This window comes from Leptodactylus fuscus, chromosome 1, assembly GCF_031893055.1.
Source record: "Leptodactylus fuscus isolate aLepFus1 chromosome 1, aLepFus1.hap2, whole genome shotgun sequence".
NCBI classification, from domain to species: Eukaryota; Metazoa; Chordata; class Amphibia; order Anura; family Leptodactylidae; genus Leptodactylus; species Leptodactylus fuscus.
In genome coordinates, this window is record NC_134265.1 from 43,429,232 (window position 1) to 43,447,779 (window position 18,548).

At 40.5% G+C, this 18,548-nt stretch overlaps 1 protein-coding gene across 2 annotated transcripts in view; it reads left to right on the top strand.

Moving 5' to 3' along the window:
- Positions 1-14,851, top strand: part of ARK2C (arkadia (RNF111) C-terminal like ring finger ubiquitin ligase 2C) — a 75,838-nt gene extending 60,987 nt beyond the window's left edge. The window contains exons 5-8 of one of the 2 annotated variants that reach the window (XM_075269782.1): positions 3,852-3,956; positions 11,539-11,634; positions 12,974-13,080; positions 14,294-14,851. In XM_075269782.1, the coding sequence (XP_075125883.1) occupies positions 3,852-3,956; positions 11,539-11,634; positions 12,974-13,080; positions 14,294-14,411 (426 nt within the window). In that variant the 3' untranslated portion in view covers positions 14,412-14,851. The remainder of the gene's footprint in view (positions 1-3,851; positions 3,957-11,538; positions 11,635-12,973; positions 13,081-14,293) is intronic. The other variant, XM_075269783.1, reaches the window with a different exon arrangement.
- Positions 14,852-18,548: the final 3,697 nt, after the last annotated feature.

The window sequence follows — 18,548 nt, forward strand, 5'->3', positions numbered from 1 at the left end:
GAAGACAATCAGATGTGAGATAACATGAGATCTGTGCTTGTACAGCATTCAGGATCCCCACCAATGTCAATACTCGGAGATATATTTCCCTGCCTTTGGTGGAAGGGGGCACGTATGGTCATTCTTCATCAGTGAGAAAGCTATGAGCACTTAGTCCTCCATTGTAGACTACTTAAACTTTTATACTCGTCTCCATTCCTCTAATGTGCAATTCATTATACTGTATATGCAGATTTTGGCATGGTTGGCCATTTGGTGAACCTGGGGTTTAGCCTAATTTGCCTTGGCTTTATGTTGGCTGTTATGTATTTGTGCATTTGTTTTTACATACAGTATGTCCTAATAAAGCATAAAAATAGGAGATCACATTGTGTGAAGCAAGGATTACAGGACAGGAGTAAAGTCAAGGTGGCAATGGCTGTTGACTGTGTTGTCTTGAAAACATATCATTGTGTGGTTGTAGCCTACATGGCGTATGGCTCATATACAGAATCCATACTTTATAAAGAATAAGTGATGGGTTGCTTTTGGTTAATCCTAGATGGACCATGTGTAGGTTAAATGTCCCTGTATATATTATACTCTCTTCTTATACTATAGGTACTTGGTGGTTCCTAATAGTTTCGTAGTAGAGAACAAAGAGCAGAGCTTTATTAAGGTAGCTAAATATGTGACATGTATTAGATTAGGGGGAAAAACTGCAAAGAAGCCCATACACATAAAAACAAAGTTGGTCAGACCACCAACCTATCTGTGTATGGGGCTATGCCAACTCTTCCTGATGGTTGATGTCAAGAGAAAGAAAGATCAGCCATGTTGAGTCTCACCATGACCAAGTCCTTTGTACTCGAGGAAGGTAAGCTGCAAGGGTGTCTGCCAGCAACTTTTCCCCATTCCACATTGAACCAAACATGTATGTGTATGGGGAGAATGGAGGAATACCTGTTTCCCAAATGGGAGTATCAATTGGTATGTTAGCTGAACTTGACAATTTTGTTTGACCAGTCTACTACCTATGTGTATGAGGGGGTGTCAACTCTCCCTTGATAATGTCGGGGAAAAGAAGGGTTGACATGTTGAATTTCAACATGCCCAATCTCCTTTAGGTCTAGTAGCATCTTATTCTCTCTCCCTGCTAACAACTCATGCAAACACTGCAGGCATATGAGGTAGTCAGGGAAAATACTTGTTGACCATATTAGACCAACATCTCTAGAAGGTTTATATCCATCTTGAAAAAGATACACAGATCAAAAGTTACATTACAAAAGTCCACAAACAGTTCTAGACCTGGTCACACACGTTAGACATTCATTGGTTGAAATGGCCTATTTCATCCATTATGGCTGGTGAATGGCCGGCTATCTGCCATGTAGGTGCCGTGAATGTTCGTTCACAGATGGTCGATGGTAGACTTTAAACCATGTCACGTTGGATATTTGTGGCCTACTGTGGGCCAAAAATATGAGTGTTTGGCACGATAGGATACTTTTGGATGATCATCAAAAAATTTGACTTTTTTTAACAATTAATCTGCCACCCAATTGGGCAGTTTTGTTGTTAATATTGATAATCAGATTGTTCATTATCCATCCCACCCAAAAACTAGTGATGCCCAGCCTAAGTCATCATCTAGCTCTGTCCTAGGCTATCTTTGGTATCATTTTTCTGTTTGTAAGTTAGATCTCAGTCTACATGGACGGCTTTAGGTTAATACCTGGCACTAGTTCTCACATTATTCTGTATTTATAAGCTTACAAGTTCTCCACAAGAGGTGATGGAGTAAATCTTAGCTACTTTTGCCCCTGCAGAGCCGTCCTTTATGTTGAATGTCACAGCTCTTCACGAGCCCTCACTTTTCCTGGATTACTTTCTATATAAGTTATTCGACATCTCTACTGGTAATAGCTCCTTTCATAGCCCCCAGACTGGAATCGAGAACATGTTACGTCTACCTGACCATGACACCTAGTCATATTACATCTGCTAGAGGGCAGGCAATGAGCGTGTACAATACTGTTACTATTCACTTAATATGGAGACCTGTCAGGGAACAGCTTGAGACAAGGAATCCCCAGTTTCTTATCATAATTGCTTCATAGTAAGGTGTCTGTCATCCAGTAAGATGCCCGCACAGGATGACTGACCTCACTAACATTCTTGCTTGGCAACTGAGAGTGACAACATGGAATCACGTCCCCAAACTCTCCAGTTTTATTGATATATTTAAAGGGAACCAATCCTATCAAACACGAAGGCAGAATGATATAGAGCAGGAGGAGCTGAACAGATTGCTATGCAGATTAGTGGCAAAAGATTCAGTATACTCTACAATACCTTTATTTAAATCCCTAGTCATCTTAAGCTTAGGAGTCCAGTGGGTGGTCCTTTTTATGGCCACTCCTTAATACATAGCAAAGGTTTACATCAAGAAATGAAAAGTTATACAGAATTGTTCTGCACAAAAATATATATCAACTTACTCAACTACGCTTACTCTATAACCTGCTGCCCAATATAGGACAACATGCTGGTTCCCTATAAATGGATGGACATATAAAAGACTCTTCTATGTCTATAGAAGTTTCTTTCAGTAGTTGTTTGTGCCGTGTATGCATGTAGATGTGATATACATGACTAGATATATTGTTGAATAGATTGTATGTGTTGTTGGATGAGGTCATTTTTGAGTGTGGATGTGACTGTATGATGTCATCACATCATAAATGGATGAATCACATAAAGGGGGTCGTTCAATTTGGACAATGCTCTTGTATTAGAAGGGTACCACAACAGTAAATTAATTAGATGGTATCCCACTAATTAGATCCCTGGAGATCAGCTAGCTGCCCTCTGCTCAACTGCCCCCACAGGTGAAATGAAGCATTGCATCTTCCTACTGATATCAAACTAGATAAACAAATATGGCGAAGACAAGTCTGTCAAGTTTTCCAGAACAGAAGACCCTCTTGAATCAGAAACCCCATCTTATAAACCAGACTTCCAAACTGGACAACCCCTTTAAGCCTTCCTTTCGAAGGATGGTTTAAGTATTCTTCTTTATGTTCTTGTTCTCTGTTTTTCCTTCTGACTACATTTGAAAACTTCCTTGGACTTTTACATCTTTATAGACTGATTTTCTAAGTTTTCTTGTGGTTACCTGCCTTCCACCGGTCCATCTTATGATATCCTTGGTGAACAATTAATAGCACCAAGGGAAGCAGCACCGCCATACTTCCAAGGCATACTGATAGGGAATGAAGATTGTGAGCCTTGTAAGAGACGATGTTTGTGAAGCGCTGTGGAATATGATGGCGCTATATAAGTATAAAAAATACATCAGTAAGTTAGCAGGACTCTCCCTGTCTCACCTAGGAGTCCTTTCAGGATTTGCTCTGCTTTTGCTCAAATTGTCCCAAATTATCCAAACCTGAAGTCAGAAATGACAGGTTCCGGTTCACTTTAAGGACTTTCTATCTAAATCTTTACAAATAGACCAGCATTCTCACAAATATTAGCACAACATTGTTTTGAAGTCTTAATTCATTGGTCATTCACCCAAGTATGGATATAAGGCAGGTCAGCCAACCCAACGGTTGTCGAAGTCTTCATTTTCTTCTCATCTTGACACCATGTCCTTGTCTTGTCCTTGCTTCTCCTGCTGCAAACACATATTTTTTGGCTTAGAAAAAGAACCTGACCTACAGGAATATGAGTCTCCTGGGGACAATATCATTAAGGCCCTTCAGCTCTGAAGTGATGTGGATGGTATTTGCTCGACATTCATAGTCAGGCTGGATGCAACAGTTCTCTATGAATTAACTGTTTCTCTTGTCTGTCTGTTTTAAAAGGTTGTCCATGAAATCAGAAATTACCCTTATCCGCAGCTTCATCTCCTTGCCCTCCAGGGTCTCAGTCCAGCGCGGCATACGTCTGCTGTGAGGGAAAGCTATGAAGTGAGTAGCTTCCAGCTTCACATGAATGTGTTCAGGACATTCATAAACTATCCTAGAACTTAGTGCACCCTAAATGAGAGTGAGAGACCATCCAACTGTGTGTGAGAGTCCATGTCACCATGAAAGTGTGTCTGAGAGTCATTCTATGTCTGATCTGGTTTACGTGTGCTCTTCATATGTCATGTCATGGCGGTCAAATCGTCCATCCAAACCACTGCAGTAACTGTCCTGCTAGTCTGTTGTCAAAGCAAATTCTGTCCCACCAGTCTAGTGTTTTGAGTGACAACTCCAGCCATGTTTTTGGGTGACTGGTCAATCACTTCTATATTGAAACAAATATAACCAGCTTCAGTGCCTGCTAAAATATGTTCTGGGGACACAGGAAGCCATTTTGATAATATCATCACCCAATATATCCTCAATAATCAGATGTAACGCTAGTTAATCCCAGTACTGGTTCTCTGCCCATGCTTGCTATATGGACAGGCTGTTCCTGGTGTGACATCAGAACAGTGCTGTGTTGTCTGACCAATCAGATTTGCTTCCCTCCTGCTTTATCACTGCAGCTGCATCCCCCTCTTCTCCCCTTACCTCTGTCTTTTATGTAATGGTTTCTACTAAACAATATTTTTTGTCTCTGAGCATTTACAGATAGCCTGCAGGTAGGAAAAGGGAACTACAGGATGCAGCGAGATATAGAACAGATGTTATTTTTCCTTAATAATATCTACAGGGGTTAGCTTAAGTTTTAAAGAGATCTTCAGAAGAACGCAGTATATCAAACCCTTGAGATAGGTTAAGGTCTCCTAAATCAAACTGTGAATCGGTGCCTCCATTGTCAAGGTATCACTTTTTGTCAATATGCAAATGAGATCTTTGGAGCAATGATGTCATTTTCATTATACTAAAGAGGTAAAGCCCTAGTTGTTGAAAACAGCTCATGGGTTGATATACTGGGTTCTGGGCTCCATAGGATAAGAAAGAAAACATCAGTGGATTAGTGGGTGTATGACTGCTGGAACCCCCAGCAATCATGAGAATAGGGGTCCCATTCCCCCATCCAAATAAAGCAGCAGATTTAACATGGGCACTGTCACTGCATTCATTCTCTATGGCACTGCTGGAGATAGCTAAAAACTGTAGTTGGCTATCTCCACAATGGAGACTGCTGTGGTCCGATCTTAGACTCCGCTTCCTCACAGACGAGCCTCCGGCAGAACCAGCGTTGATTGGCCGAATGCTGTACACTGGCCAATCAACGCTGGTCAATTCATTCCTATGAGAAAAAGTAAGCTCCCTCGTAACAGCAAGCTGCCAGCTCTCCCGACTAGCAAGGACGAGCCTGCTGCAGAACACTGTATAGCATTCGGCCAATCAATGCTAGTTCTGAATCGAATATTTACTGCAAATAGCTAGTAGTATTCGATCGAGTACGAATATTTCAAATACCGTAGTATTCGATTGAATACCTACTCGATCAAATACTACTCGCTCATCTCTAGTTACCATCAGATAGACTGGGATCAGTAAAGCGTATACTTTTGGATCTTTGTGTATAAATTAGGGACCATTGTATAGAGAGGAAGGGTCTTTGTGTATAGACTGGCATTGTATAGATCAGTGGTCTTCATGCACAGATGAAGGTTCTCAGCATATTAGTTGTGATCTCTCGATATACATTTGGAGTCTCTGTATACAGATGAGGGTCTTCCACGTATAGCTTTGGATCTTTGTGTACAAGTGAGAAATCTCTCCATACAGATGAAGAGTGTGAGCGAAATGCGTGGGTGTTTGACTCCATATTTCATATATTATGACCCCTCAGTGCTCAGTATCACAGCACTGACTTTCTTGTGACCTTTCTAATGAAATGTTAAATCTTTTGGACAAGTATTCTGAGTAATGAAACCAATATCATCACTGGCGGCTTAGAGGAGAAAATGAGAAAATCCAACATTTCTCAATATGCGGGGGTTTTCAATATAGTGATAAAAATAGCACCATCAGTAGGGACATAGTGCTCCTGGAGTGTCAGGTAATAATTTTCTGTACGTGATATGACTATTATAACATGGTCCATAGATATTTACTATATATGCTATATATGGACTCCCATATTGATTCTTCAGTTTCATAAATATTCGGTCTTCTTAGGTCAAATTTTCAGTGTTGTTGTAAAATATTGAATATTGTAGTTTTATTTAGTACAGGTTTGGCTTCAAAGACCCAGGGGTATTAACTTACATTGAAGGGGGAAAAGCTGCAGTTGGCCCATACATTATGTCTGCAAAATGGATGTTCAAATGCGTCTGCTCTCTGTTAGCAGTTTGCCGCGTTTAGCAATATGGACCATATTCACAATAGTCTAGGGATGTTTATTGAGGTCTATAGGACAGTGTTGTGATCCCGAACAGATGTGATAGTGCACGGGGGTTGGAATGTGTTATCTGTAACATAGGCGTTATCTTTTATTGTAACCCTGCCTATGGTAATAATGAGATGACTGCTGCAAAGTAATCTTCTACAGAACAGGAAGTGTCAAACTGTTATTAGTCCTAGTGGCCAGAGTAAGAACTGCAAAATTTTTGAAATATACTATATATATGCTACTAAGAAAGTTTGTGTGTGTGTTTGGATGTTTGGATGTTTGTGAGTTTGGATGTTTGTTCCTCAATCACGCAAAAATGGCTGAACAGATTTGCATGAAATTTGCCACATACATAGATAGAAACCCTGATTCAAAAATAGGCTACTTTTTATCCCAGTAAATGACATCACTACACAACCGCAGTGAAGGAATTTCGGTTCACACAACATGTCATCACAGGTCCTTGAGCCATTCTCAAATAGGATCATGCTAGGCAGTGGGTGGAGCTACACACTATTTTGTGGGCGGAGCTATATAGGATGAAGCTGGACAGTGTGAAAGCTGAAGAAAATGGAGTCTCCTAGAAGATCAGGAGACAACAGAACATGCAGGTTGTGTGTGGGCAAGAGTACTATATCGGGTGTAGAGGTTCAGTGAATACTACAGGGAATGTGTTGTTCTGCCTCTGATGGGGGAAGGGGGAGAACTTTGGCACATTTCAGCAACATCCGTTCAGCCCTTTGTAACATAGAAGCTGCTCAGACAGTCACATAACCAAACCCCTGTAATCACAATTGCCCGATGTAGCAGAGTTTAGGCAGCGCTGTAGCTCACCTCTATAGGATCTCCATATGCAAATATGTACATACAGCTGGGTATCCTATGTATATGCAGCGATGTAGCAGAGCTGAGATGTGGTAGCAGGCTGATCGAACTGTGGCAAATATCTGCAACATCCATTCAGCCGTTTCCAATACAGAAGCTGCTCAGACACTGACATATGAACACCCCTATAATCCAAATGGCCAGATGTAGCAGAGCTTAGGCAGTGCTGTAGCACAGCTGAGTACACTCTCCATTTGCAGAGATGTACATGCAACTGAGTATGCTGTGCATATGCTGCGATGTAGCAGAGCTGAGACGCGGGAGCAGGCGGATAATCCACAATAGCAATTGGCTAAATATAAGCGGCTCAGCACCAACAGCAACCCGCAGACGAAGTCGCAGGCAGATGCTAGTAGTATTTTAGTTTTCAATTTCCACGTCACTATCCATATTTTAAAAAGTGATAAATCCTGCAGTTTTCTCTCTGGCTACTAAGCCTATTAATAGACTGACATTTTTCAGTAGAGGTTTTCTTTGCAGCTGTCAACTCATTTACACCACAGACAGGATTACAATAGAAGATAACACTTCTATAGATAACATCACTGACCCATCATTGTATCTACTACTGACAGTAGATGATGTCACAGCTGATTTACTCTCCTCCCTGCATACAGCATGCCTAGAAAAATCTTCCATACACCTCAGCGGGTCAGATCCATTCTATTACAGCCTACAGCATTGCCTACTGAAATGTTAGTAAATGTGAGCTACCACAAAAATTTCTGACACCTGTGAAAATAGTTTTCTTAGTTTTGACAATAGTTGTTGTAAGGTCCAATATATATATATATATATATATATATATATATATATATATATATATATATTTACTTATTGGCTGTAAACCTACAGAATGGCCTGGTCTCAAGACATAACCTGAAATTCCTGGGTCCCAATGCACAATCTGTAATAGGACGACTACTTACCTCCCACTGACTGGTGGCAGAAGGGCCTTTGGGTCCCTGTAGGCACCAGGACTGCTTCCTCTGCACCTCCTATAGCTACCCCTCTGGCCCTATCCATAAATAGTTTTTCTCCCCACGAGTTGACTACTGATGCCATTACTTTGATATCTTATATTTTGTGTTCCTCCTTATTTCTCCTTATCACAAGGTTCACATTGACGGTAATATAGACATTCTTGCATTGATTGACGCCTGCACCGTCCTATTGATATTATTAGCGGTAGTCTACCCACTCATCCAGCCATCGCTAGACATTAAGAGACAAATGGATAGAGACTGCAGAAAATTACAATGACTTTCATTGGTGCGCACTTTGTGTTCCATGTGGCCCATGACATCACCCAGGAGGCTGGAAGAAGTCGGAAGATAATCAAAGGGGCCTTGAGGGAGGTATTTTTCCATACCTCCCCTTGGCTTCCGATTATTGTACCCTGGGGTCTGATGACTGGCGAACCCAAAAAGTTTAAGAATCACTCATCTTTATTGTTAACTCTTGAAAGTAAACACTGAAGGTTGACAGTCACTGACTGCAAGCAGTGGGGGATTAATATAGAGCATCGTGTAGTTAAACCATAGATATGTCCATACTTGCAAATGCGAGCCTTGAAGTGCACGGACAAAGCACAGTAGTGAATACCAACAGCGGTACAGGAGTTTATTGACTATGTGGATGGCAGTGACCTGGAATTGTAAGTGACAGGTGCAATATCACGATGTGAGGGGAGCAGATGATGGTGGTAACTGAGAGCTCACTGACTGCAAATTAGGGTCCTCAGTAACACAGATTTTCAGGGGAAGGGTGTGTTATTTGGGGAGGGGAGGCAGTGACCATTTTACACGTGATAATGTTAGTATGGACAGGGCTATACTTCAGAATGGTTTTATCATGTTGTGAGGAATGGAAACAAATGCAAGATCATTGACTGAAAGCTGCAAAGTAGAAGAGGGAGGGCCTGCAGTAGCCGAGGAGAAGAGTGTGTTGATTTTGTAGGAGGCAGTGACCTGTCTAATCAGGTGGTAATAAAGCAGGGTATCATGATGGTAGGAGGAAAATGGAAGACTATTCTAAAAGATTATGGGGTAAAGTAATGGAAGCAGCGTAAAGAGTGTCAGGAGATAAGAGGGAGGCAATAAGGCCGGGTTCACACAGGAGTTTTTTAACCCAGTGGCCACCTCAGAATCGGGTCCAAAAAACGGCTAGCTGCGACTGGATGCCGGTGCTGTGCAGCATTCCACTCCGGATTAGGACCAAATGAATGGACCTAGTTGGGAGGGAGTGTCGCAAGGCAGACATCCGCGGCTGAATCAGCCACGGAATCCGCCTCAAGAAAGCGCATGTTGCTTCTTTTTTCCACAAGTGGGAACAAACCGCTCGCGGAAATAGAAAATGACCATCTCCCATTGATTTCAATGGGAGACGTTTTTTTGAGCTGGATTTTGACGCAGATTCCGCATCAAAATCCGGCCCAAAGAACCCTTTATGAGCCCAACTTAACCTGACCTTTTATCTGGAGGCTTAGATAAAGAAAGATCTAATACTCAAAAATTTGTGTGAAGGAGCTAGAGGTCACGTAACATAATCCAAGTTTCAACTTGAAATTTCCAGGCCTCAATAACATCTGATCACAAGTAGTTATGTCCTGGGTACCAGGTTCATACAATATGCTCTATATATGCTCAGACTTGAGGACATTGCTAGTAAAAGGGTTTCAGTTACTTAATCCAGTTACTACATTTTTTGAGAATTTTTGGGTTAAAAGATTCCTATATAAGACATGATATGTATTACTTTGTGTAGTCTGTCTCATTTCTGCTTAACATGTTTGTTTCATAATATCTTCATTTGTGAAAGCAGCAGAACAGAGTATTTCAGGAAGAATTATCCTTTAAAGGGGTAGTTCTAGGATAGGCGAAAAGTGTCTGTCCGCTGGGAGTCACACCGGTCACAAGAACAAGTTGCACATGCGCAGTACAGGTCCATTCAATGTCTATAAGACTTAGAGCAATGGTCAGGTTTAGCTCTAGACTATCCTGGTCGGTCCCATAGACATGCGGGGGCATCACTCTGTTCACACAGTGGGCATAGAATCCCATTCTTATGATCGATGAGGTGGGGTCCCAGCAATCGGACATTTATCACTTACCCTGTTATTGTGGGACAGTCCTTGTAAGAACAATAAAACTTTGCCTCAGAGCCACATGATTTATTCTATTAGATTTCCATCTTCATCCCTGTAGAGCGTTTGCGCATTTCTGCAATTTTTATGTTTTTACTAATAAAAAGTTGTTCATTATTGCAATTACTATATCGTCAATTGTGCTAAAAATAATGGGGAATAAATGTTACACGTGTTATATCCGGTTTATTACCAATAACATGTTAAGGAAGTCTTACATAACCAAGAAAAAGAGAGAAAGTCACTCACAGTGTTTGTCAGTCTGCAGGGCTTTCTACATGTTGCTGGCAGATGACTGTGGGGGCGTGGTTTATACAATGGGCGTGGTTAACATTTGTGGAGGAAGGGCGCTTGCTGCAGCCAGTTGTCTTGCAATAATGAATTATTGTGAGAGGTGGAGGTTTTCTTCTTATGAATATTTTAAAAGGAGTCTTCCACTAGAACCCGGGATATGAATCCAGGATCAGCTGAATCAAATGTTGTTATTCCCTTATGAATTGGTGACCCTGTTTCTGACATATCGCTGTTTTGCATGTTGACAAAAACTGGAACATCTCTGCAACAGAGGCAGATAGATAGGTTAGGTGACCGTAACCTATCTATCTGCGGGGCTGAGTTCATATTTTGGATTTCGCTGATAGACTCCCTTTAAATATTTCTTACATATTTTATTGATTCAATTGAATTATCGAGAGAAAAAGATGGATGAATTGATTTTTTTTTAAATTAATTTAGTATTTCTTTAAAGCAGTTTTTCCACTGGTTTTAAGAATGAGGGTCCTGTGTTTATCATGTGAGTGGAGCAGCTATCTCACAAGCCCACTACCAGTCCATTCAAAGTCTATGGGACTGACAAAGATAGTCAAGCACTGTACTAATAGTCCCATAGACATTCAATGGAATCGCAGGGCATGTGTATGATCCCTACTCCATTCAAATTGGAGACCTGGAACCAGTTTTGGACTGATATTTCTTGGGCTCGCCCGATAAAATGATTTGGTATCTTCTTTTGGACAAGAAGTGTGATCCTGTAATTGGTGGGGTCCTAATAGTAGGACTCCTAGTTATGAGCATGGAGGTATACTTTAGTAACTTCTCCGATAGGTACCTCTCTTTGGATCCAAATGCTTGAGTGTACAGTATATGGGAACATATGTTTAATAGTTGTGTCTCTCTGCTTGAAGGAACTTCTACAACTAGAAGACAGACTTGGAAGTGTGACGCGAGGAGCTGTGCAGAACATCATAGAAAGGTGTACGTTTCCACACAAGTACAAGAAGGTAAGAGACCCAACACCTTCCATACGCATCTATCCACATATGTTACATATATGGTCACCTTTCATTGGCCATAACTGCGTCTCATGACAAGTATCAGACAGAAGTCATGGTGAATGTCTTGTTTCAATGGTTTGTCACATCCCTGTGACAGCCATGGGGCACTGATTCCTAAGTCCCTTGGTAAAAAGCAAAATATTCCACCAGAGAAATGTAGTATTGCATGTGGCCATCCATTCATTATATAGGCCCATGATGGCGAAACTATGGCACGCGTGCCAGAGGTGGCACTCAGAGTCCTCTCTGTGGAACAGATTATACTGTATGGGGCCAGTTTGCTGCAGATTACACTGTGTGGGGCTCACTGTGGAGCAAATTGTACTGTGTCTGGGCCCTTCACTATTTTTATCACATTGTATCTGTTTTATAGCAGACGTGATATTATTACAGACTGTCCATAACTGTCCACAATTGTGGATCTGCACAGTATTAAGGTTAAATTGCTATGTTGGCACTTTGTGATAAATTAGTTGGTTTTGGGTTGCAGTTTGGGCACCCGGTCTCTAAAAGGTTCACCATCACTGATATAGGCATATTGGGTCCTCCAGAACCATTGCCACTGCCTGTTAGTGTATCAGGCTCATATAGAAGAAAATTCAGTGAGGAACTCTCGCTCTGACATACGGCATAAGGAAAAGGGCTGTCAAAACTTAAACTTTTGTGGTCCACAGTTGCCTAGCTGGTGAAGAAGAACAGAAGGGGTACCATGTCCCTTGTCCCTTGCACTGTACAGGAACTTATTACACCCATACATACCCTGTTAAAAAAGGGAAATGCAAATAAGTCTACCATAGTAGAAAAAGGAGAACTTGCTCTAGCACCATCTTTTGTAAGGTCGCTCCCTGGAGATCAATGCATGGTTTTACTGAAACATAGTGGCATAATTTGCGAATAAAGCCAAGCCAGAATAACTCCTCCAAAAGGAATAGGAGGCCATCCGCAGACAACTGTTTCCAGATTATTGCCTATCAGTGCAGAGTAGGGTACTAGCCAGCTGGGTGACAGGTCATAGACTTGAATCAGAAGGAGTATTATGTCTCCTCAAGAAGAATATTGCCTTGTCAGGCTTCTTTGCCATATTTTTGAAGATAGCTCCCTATAAAGCAATGCCTGGTGAGGAAAGAGGGACAATAGTTTTTCCACTAATGTTACACATGTGCTCCATCTGCTTCGTCTTCCAGATTTCTCCACCTTTTTGCACCTCTTATTTTCTTCACTTTTTTCTTATTATTTTATCTTTTCTAATTTCTTTTGTGACATCTTTTTCTTTATTGACCATTAGAGAACGCCACACGATGGCAAAGACACAAAAGAAGATGAGGAGGAGACAGATACGGATGAAAAGTGCACAATCTGCCTGTCGATGCTTGAAGATGGAGAAGACGTGAGGTAATCCCAGTATCTTTATTCACCTCTGTGCTTTAGGCAAGGGTTGTCGGTAGCAGGATCCAGACTGCATTTAAAGGAGGAGTCCACTATAATATTATTGCTTCTGGTTTTTTTAGATTTTTAAAATCATGTAGTATATGTTCATGCTAAATACAGTATATTGTGTGCTACAGTTAATTTCTTTCCTATGGCTCATTGTGATCATCCTGAAGGTCAATATGGTTCCTCATGAATATTCATTAGAGGTTCCACGATCATCTTACTTAGCTTCTTCTTCATGTTGACACCTTATCGACCTGTCAAAAGATACAGACACTGCTCAGCAACTATGAATGCGACTGGCCAAGTCTCACATTTGTCTGGTAGAAAACACATTTTGACATTCTTTATTTGAGAATTTGAAGTTATTAAGAGTTCAGGATCCATCTCCACTAGCCAGAGAGTTTACCAAAGATGTCTCTTGGTCTGGACTCAACACATCAACACATAGTATAAGGAAAAATCAGAATTAGGCCTATATTTTATGGCAAGAAAGTGTCAACCCTTCCTGACTTTGGCGGTTCACTATTATCACAGGGTAACTGAACCTTGTATGGTAACACTGAGCTACTAGAGCACTGAAACACAAAGCACTTTCATGGGGTCACCAGCAATGTTGGAATGAGGTTCCTTGAGCTCACCAGACAAAAATGGTTCTGGTGGCCCACCCTCCAACAACCCCTAGGAATAGGTCATTGTACACTTCTGATTTTGGAGTGGTCTACTGGATCATTATTATGTTAGAATCTGGGTCCACTGGAGAATCCTCTGTTAGTCCTGGTTCACATCTGCGTTGGGCCATTCCGTTCCCCTCTCCACATGCAGCACTTTTCTCTCTGCATTTTTCATGCGGAAACTGAGTGGAAACCACACGGACCCTATTATAGTCTTCAGGGTCCACGGGTTCCTTAGGTAAACGCTTTATATGCGGATTAGGTTTCCACTTGGGGGGATCCCCAAGCAGACTGACCAAATGGAAACCCATGTGCAGATGTGAACCGGGCTTTACTTTAGTAGTCAAGCCCAACAATTGACTCAGGAACAGGTTTTTCTAACAGAAGAATCATATGGCTAGGCTTTTGTCCCGGTTTATTTTATTTGGGTAATTTTACCACATGTATTGTTCTTAGCCAGTATTTTAGAACCTACTAATTATGCCCTTGTGCCCCACCAGGAGGTTACCCTGCATGCACCTGTTCCATCAAGTCTGTGTTGACCAATGGTTGGCGACCAGTAAGAAGTGTCCGATCTGCAGAGTGGACATTGAAACACAACTGGGAGAAGACAGTTGAGAGAAGGAGGACTTTTGTCAGGATCCCATGTTCCTTATCAGGTCACGTGGCCATTGCCTGCAGCAAAACTTTGCCTTCTGAGCCATTTGTTTTAGAGGACAGCCTGCAAGCACATTATTCTGTAGACGAATTGTGGGCATGTAACAATTACCAGAGGATCTTAACAGCCATAATGCCCTGTTGCATTGGAAGCTGGCCTTCCTAGAGCCAAAGAGGGCGATCGCTGGAGATGGAGACTAGCTCTTGGAGGTACTAGTGTGGTAGTCTGGCTTGCCAATCCTGCACTTCAAAGGATTGTATATATACCTCTCCAATAAGTAGAATCAAGTAGGGGTACTTAGCTACAGTATTTATGTGGACGGCATCTGGAGCATGTTAGCTTATTTCAAAAAAATGTTCTGTGTTTGATGCCCTAGTCATCTTGTGGTGGACATGTTGCTATTAGCCTAATTTTGCACCAAATATTATTTTATTATTTTAATTAATTATTTTTCTTTTCTTTTTGTGTCTTTTTATTTTATTTTTTTTATATTTTATTTTATTTTTTTATTTTTTTTTTGGTGCTTGGGTGAGCCATTATGGTTGATGCATCAAAATTTCCCCAAACTTCCAAAATAAGAGGCTACAAAAAAAATCCTGTTTACAGAAAAAAATGGAAGAATCTGGTAGCCTTAGTTTGTTCTTTTATTTTAGATAATTTATTTATTACACTTCTTATGTTTACAAAGGGTTATATAAAGGGCAAACAACTTCTCCGATTATTACTATGGTTTACTCTGCTTTTGCTAGGCCTGATACGTATGAAAGTAATCCCACGTCAGGAGCTATAGTCCACTTTCTCAACTGTTACGGTCCCGTATCCCCAAGGGTCATGAGTACATGACAGCCAAAATTTTGGACAGGCTTTCACTTGCTAGACATTGGCCGATTTAATAGCTCAATGCTCGAAACTCAAAATTTTGTTGTAACTCCATGAATCCAAGGAATAATCCATTGATTACATTGGTTTTATTCTACTACAATTCAGGTGCCAAAACTTTTTAAGAATTACATGTTTGTTAAAACCCGTTGTCACATTCCAAGGCCACGTATATACTCTCAGAAGATACTGTTTCTCCTTAAGGAGAATTACTGGCAATGCGCCCTGGGAAAATTGTACGCAAATTAACTCTCTTCAAGGAAGTGAATTGTTTCTCTAGTGCCACCTTTCGGACTTAGCCACTCTGTAAGTTTATAGCCAAGTATTAAGTCAAAAAAATTCTCTTATAGAGTTGCATAAAAAGTTTACTTCAAGAGTCCTGAAAATGGGCCCTATTTAATGGTAGCCATAACTGTATATAGCTCTTTTTGTGCCATAGGACATAGCTTAATAGATGGTAATCCAGTCCCAGACTACAAGTCTTCTGAGATATCATGGGCCCATACCTTAGTATTATTAATATTGTCAGGGGGATGGGGATACCATACCAGTGGTGGACATATATCAGTACCTCATGAGGCCGAAAGCCCCTTACCTCAATGGACCCGCACCAGTTAACCATTATGAACCAGCTGTTGACAATAAGAGCACAAATTAAGGTGGCCATGGACATAAATTGCCTCTTTTGTCCAAACAATGGAGATCAGATCCAGATTGGTGATGGTCTATGGTAACAGAACTAATGTAAAAGGTGGTTTCCAATCCTTGGAGACTTTATAGGACAGACCTTAATATTTTACCCAGCTGCTACAATCGCATCTGTCCTAGCCTGACAACTACGTATGTTAATATAAAATGACAAGCCATGACTCAGGAGATCCTGTTCTCACAGCAGGCACACGCCATGTTCTGGAGATTGAGACGTTCAGACTTTTTCTTGAATTGAAGTGCACTGAAGCAAATGATGGGCATCTAACAAATGGTCAGTCAGTTCCATGGGAAAGAGTAGAAAGGTCACAATCTCCAGACCCTGATGGCCCCTCAAGTCAAAGGAGGTCAGGCTTATTAATAAGTGAAATGTCCCGAAGTGACATCAGTTGGCTAACAATTCAGGGAAAACAATTTTTTTTTTTACACAATTTTATTTGAAAGTCTTAAAAATGAATCAATATCCAAAAATTTCCTGAACAAAATGTTGAATATTTTTATGTCTATGGCTACCTTTGTTAATCACAAGAACAATTTGCAGGGCATGAAATGTGAAGGCCATGAGATACTGAGCCAAGCCAAGTAGTGGGATGGCCATGGGGTTGTGCGCAACCCCTTCTATAGTATAAGCAGAGCAAACCATAAATCACAGACATGAAGAAGGGTCTATTACTTACAGGGTCACCACCATAGACCCTTTAGAGCCTGGAACAATCGGTGCATGGTATATAGAGCCCATGAGAGTGTGTCAGGACGGAAAAAGTATTATATTATCGCCTAATGAACAAGCACATTTTTCTAAAAAAGCAAAACAAAAAAAACAAAAAAAAATACAACGCCGAAAGCAAAAGCACCAAGTTTTTAATGGAAGTATATTTGTGTGTATGAAACCCTTAAAGCGTAATGTCGCAGATCGTATTGGTGTATAGGGTTCCGTGTGTTAAATATCTCGACACTGTAGAACGATTTTTCGAGTCCGTAGGAATCAACTGTTGATAGTTTACAGGGTTTTGTGAGTTTCAATGCCTTATATTTAACAATCATAATTTATGACTAACTTGTAGACTTTTTGTGGGTTCTTATTTAATTATTTTTATAGTTGTTTTGGCCTTTTTATTATAATTTATTTATTTAGAGACGATACTAATTTTTTTTATATATGGATATCTATAAATATACATAACTCCTATTACCTCATATTTTGCATTGCTCTGGACTGGAATGCTTTGCATGTGATAGTAACTTTTAAACAAATGAAATCTTTATCTTGTGGAAAACGACAAAAAAAAAAACAAGTAATAATAATTCAGGGTGTGTGATTATGAACTGTATTACTGTGGTGCTGTAATCTTGGATACATTCCTTACGAATGCAAACCTTTGATTCTGTATGCTGTGACCTAGTGGATAACTGCAATATAGTGGACGTGTTTAGCACATATACATATTATTTGCACTCATAATCGAACCGAGATGACCATTTCACTTTCCTCACAGTCTATTAAATAATTCTTGTGCGACAAACTTGAAGCCAAACAGAATATTGCCCAAAAATAAATTCCATGGTAATGGAGTAAATGGATGGCAGGCACTTCAGCTGGTTAAAAAAAAAAATGCTTAAAGGGGTTGTCTGGATACTAATCAATTACCTAGAGCAGACAGCGCCTCCGGAGGACATTTCTGTCTCTGGAGGACCCAGCTCATTGATTTCAACCGATACCATGTAATGCTCTATTTCTTCTGTGGTGGCACTGCAGAGAAATAGATCACTTACCATGATGATTATAGCTGCTTTCTTATCTGATTGATGGGATAATCTGTAAAACAACTAAATTTTGGCGGCCCATTTAAAGAAAAAGTGATTTAAAAAGTGGACAACCCCTTGAATTACTCTCTTCGGTCTTCTTAAAGGGAGTGTTTCCAAAGAATCCAACATACAGTATATTATGAATCAATGCCTTCATTCAAGTTTTTGTCAATATGCAAATGATTTATTTGGAGCAACAAGGGCGTTGCCGCTTACCACTTTGGAGCAATGGTAAAGCCCTTATCTTATTTGTATATTGACAAAAAGGCTATATTTTGGGTTCTGGTGACAGACTCCCTTTAAGTCATCTATATAGCCATTTTTTTGTTAGATCTGTTTTTTAAGAGGCAGTCAATAGCCAACACCATTGCTGTTCAACTTGATGATGTCATCCAGCTTCTTGAAGTCCCCAGCACCAATGACAAGATACCACAAGCTCACGCATAAAAAAAATCTTGGGGCTTTGGGAACGATGGACACTCCCCATAGGAACAGTTATATTTTTGATCAGTTTTCTAAAATTTCATGGCTTAATAGATTTGTTAACTACTTGACAGAAGAGAACTTGGGATATTTCTTGATATGGGGCAGAAACAATGTCAGGATAAAGGTTAAAGGGGAAATTCCTACATTTTCCCCAAAATTTCTGCCATTTCCAAGCATTATCAGGGTCACAACATCTGCCCAGTGATGCCATTACAATT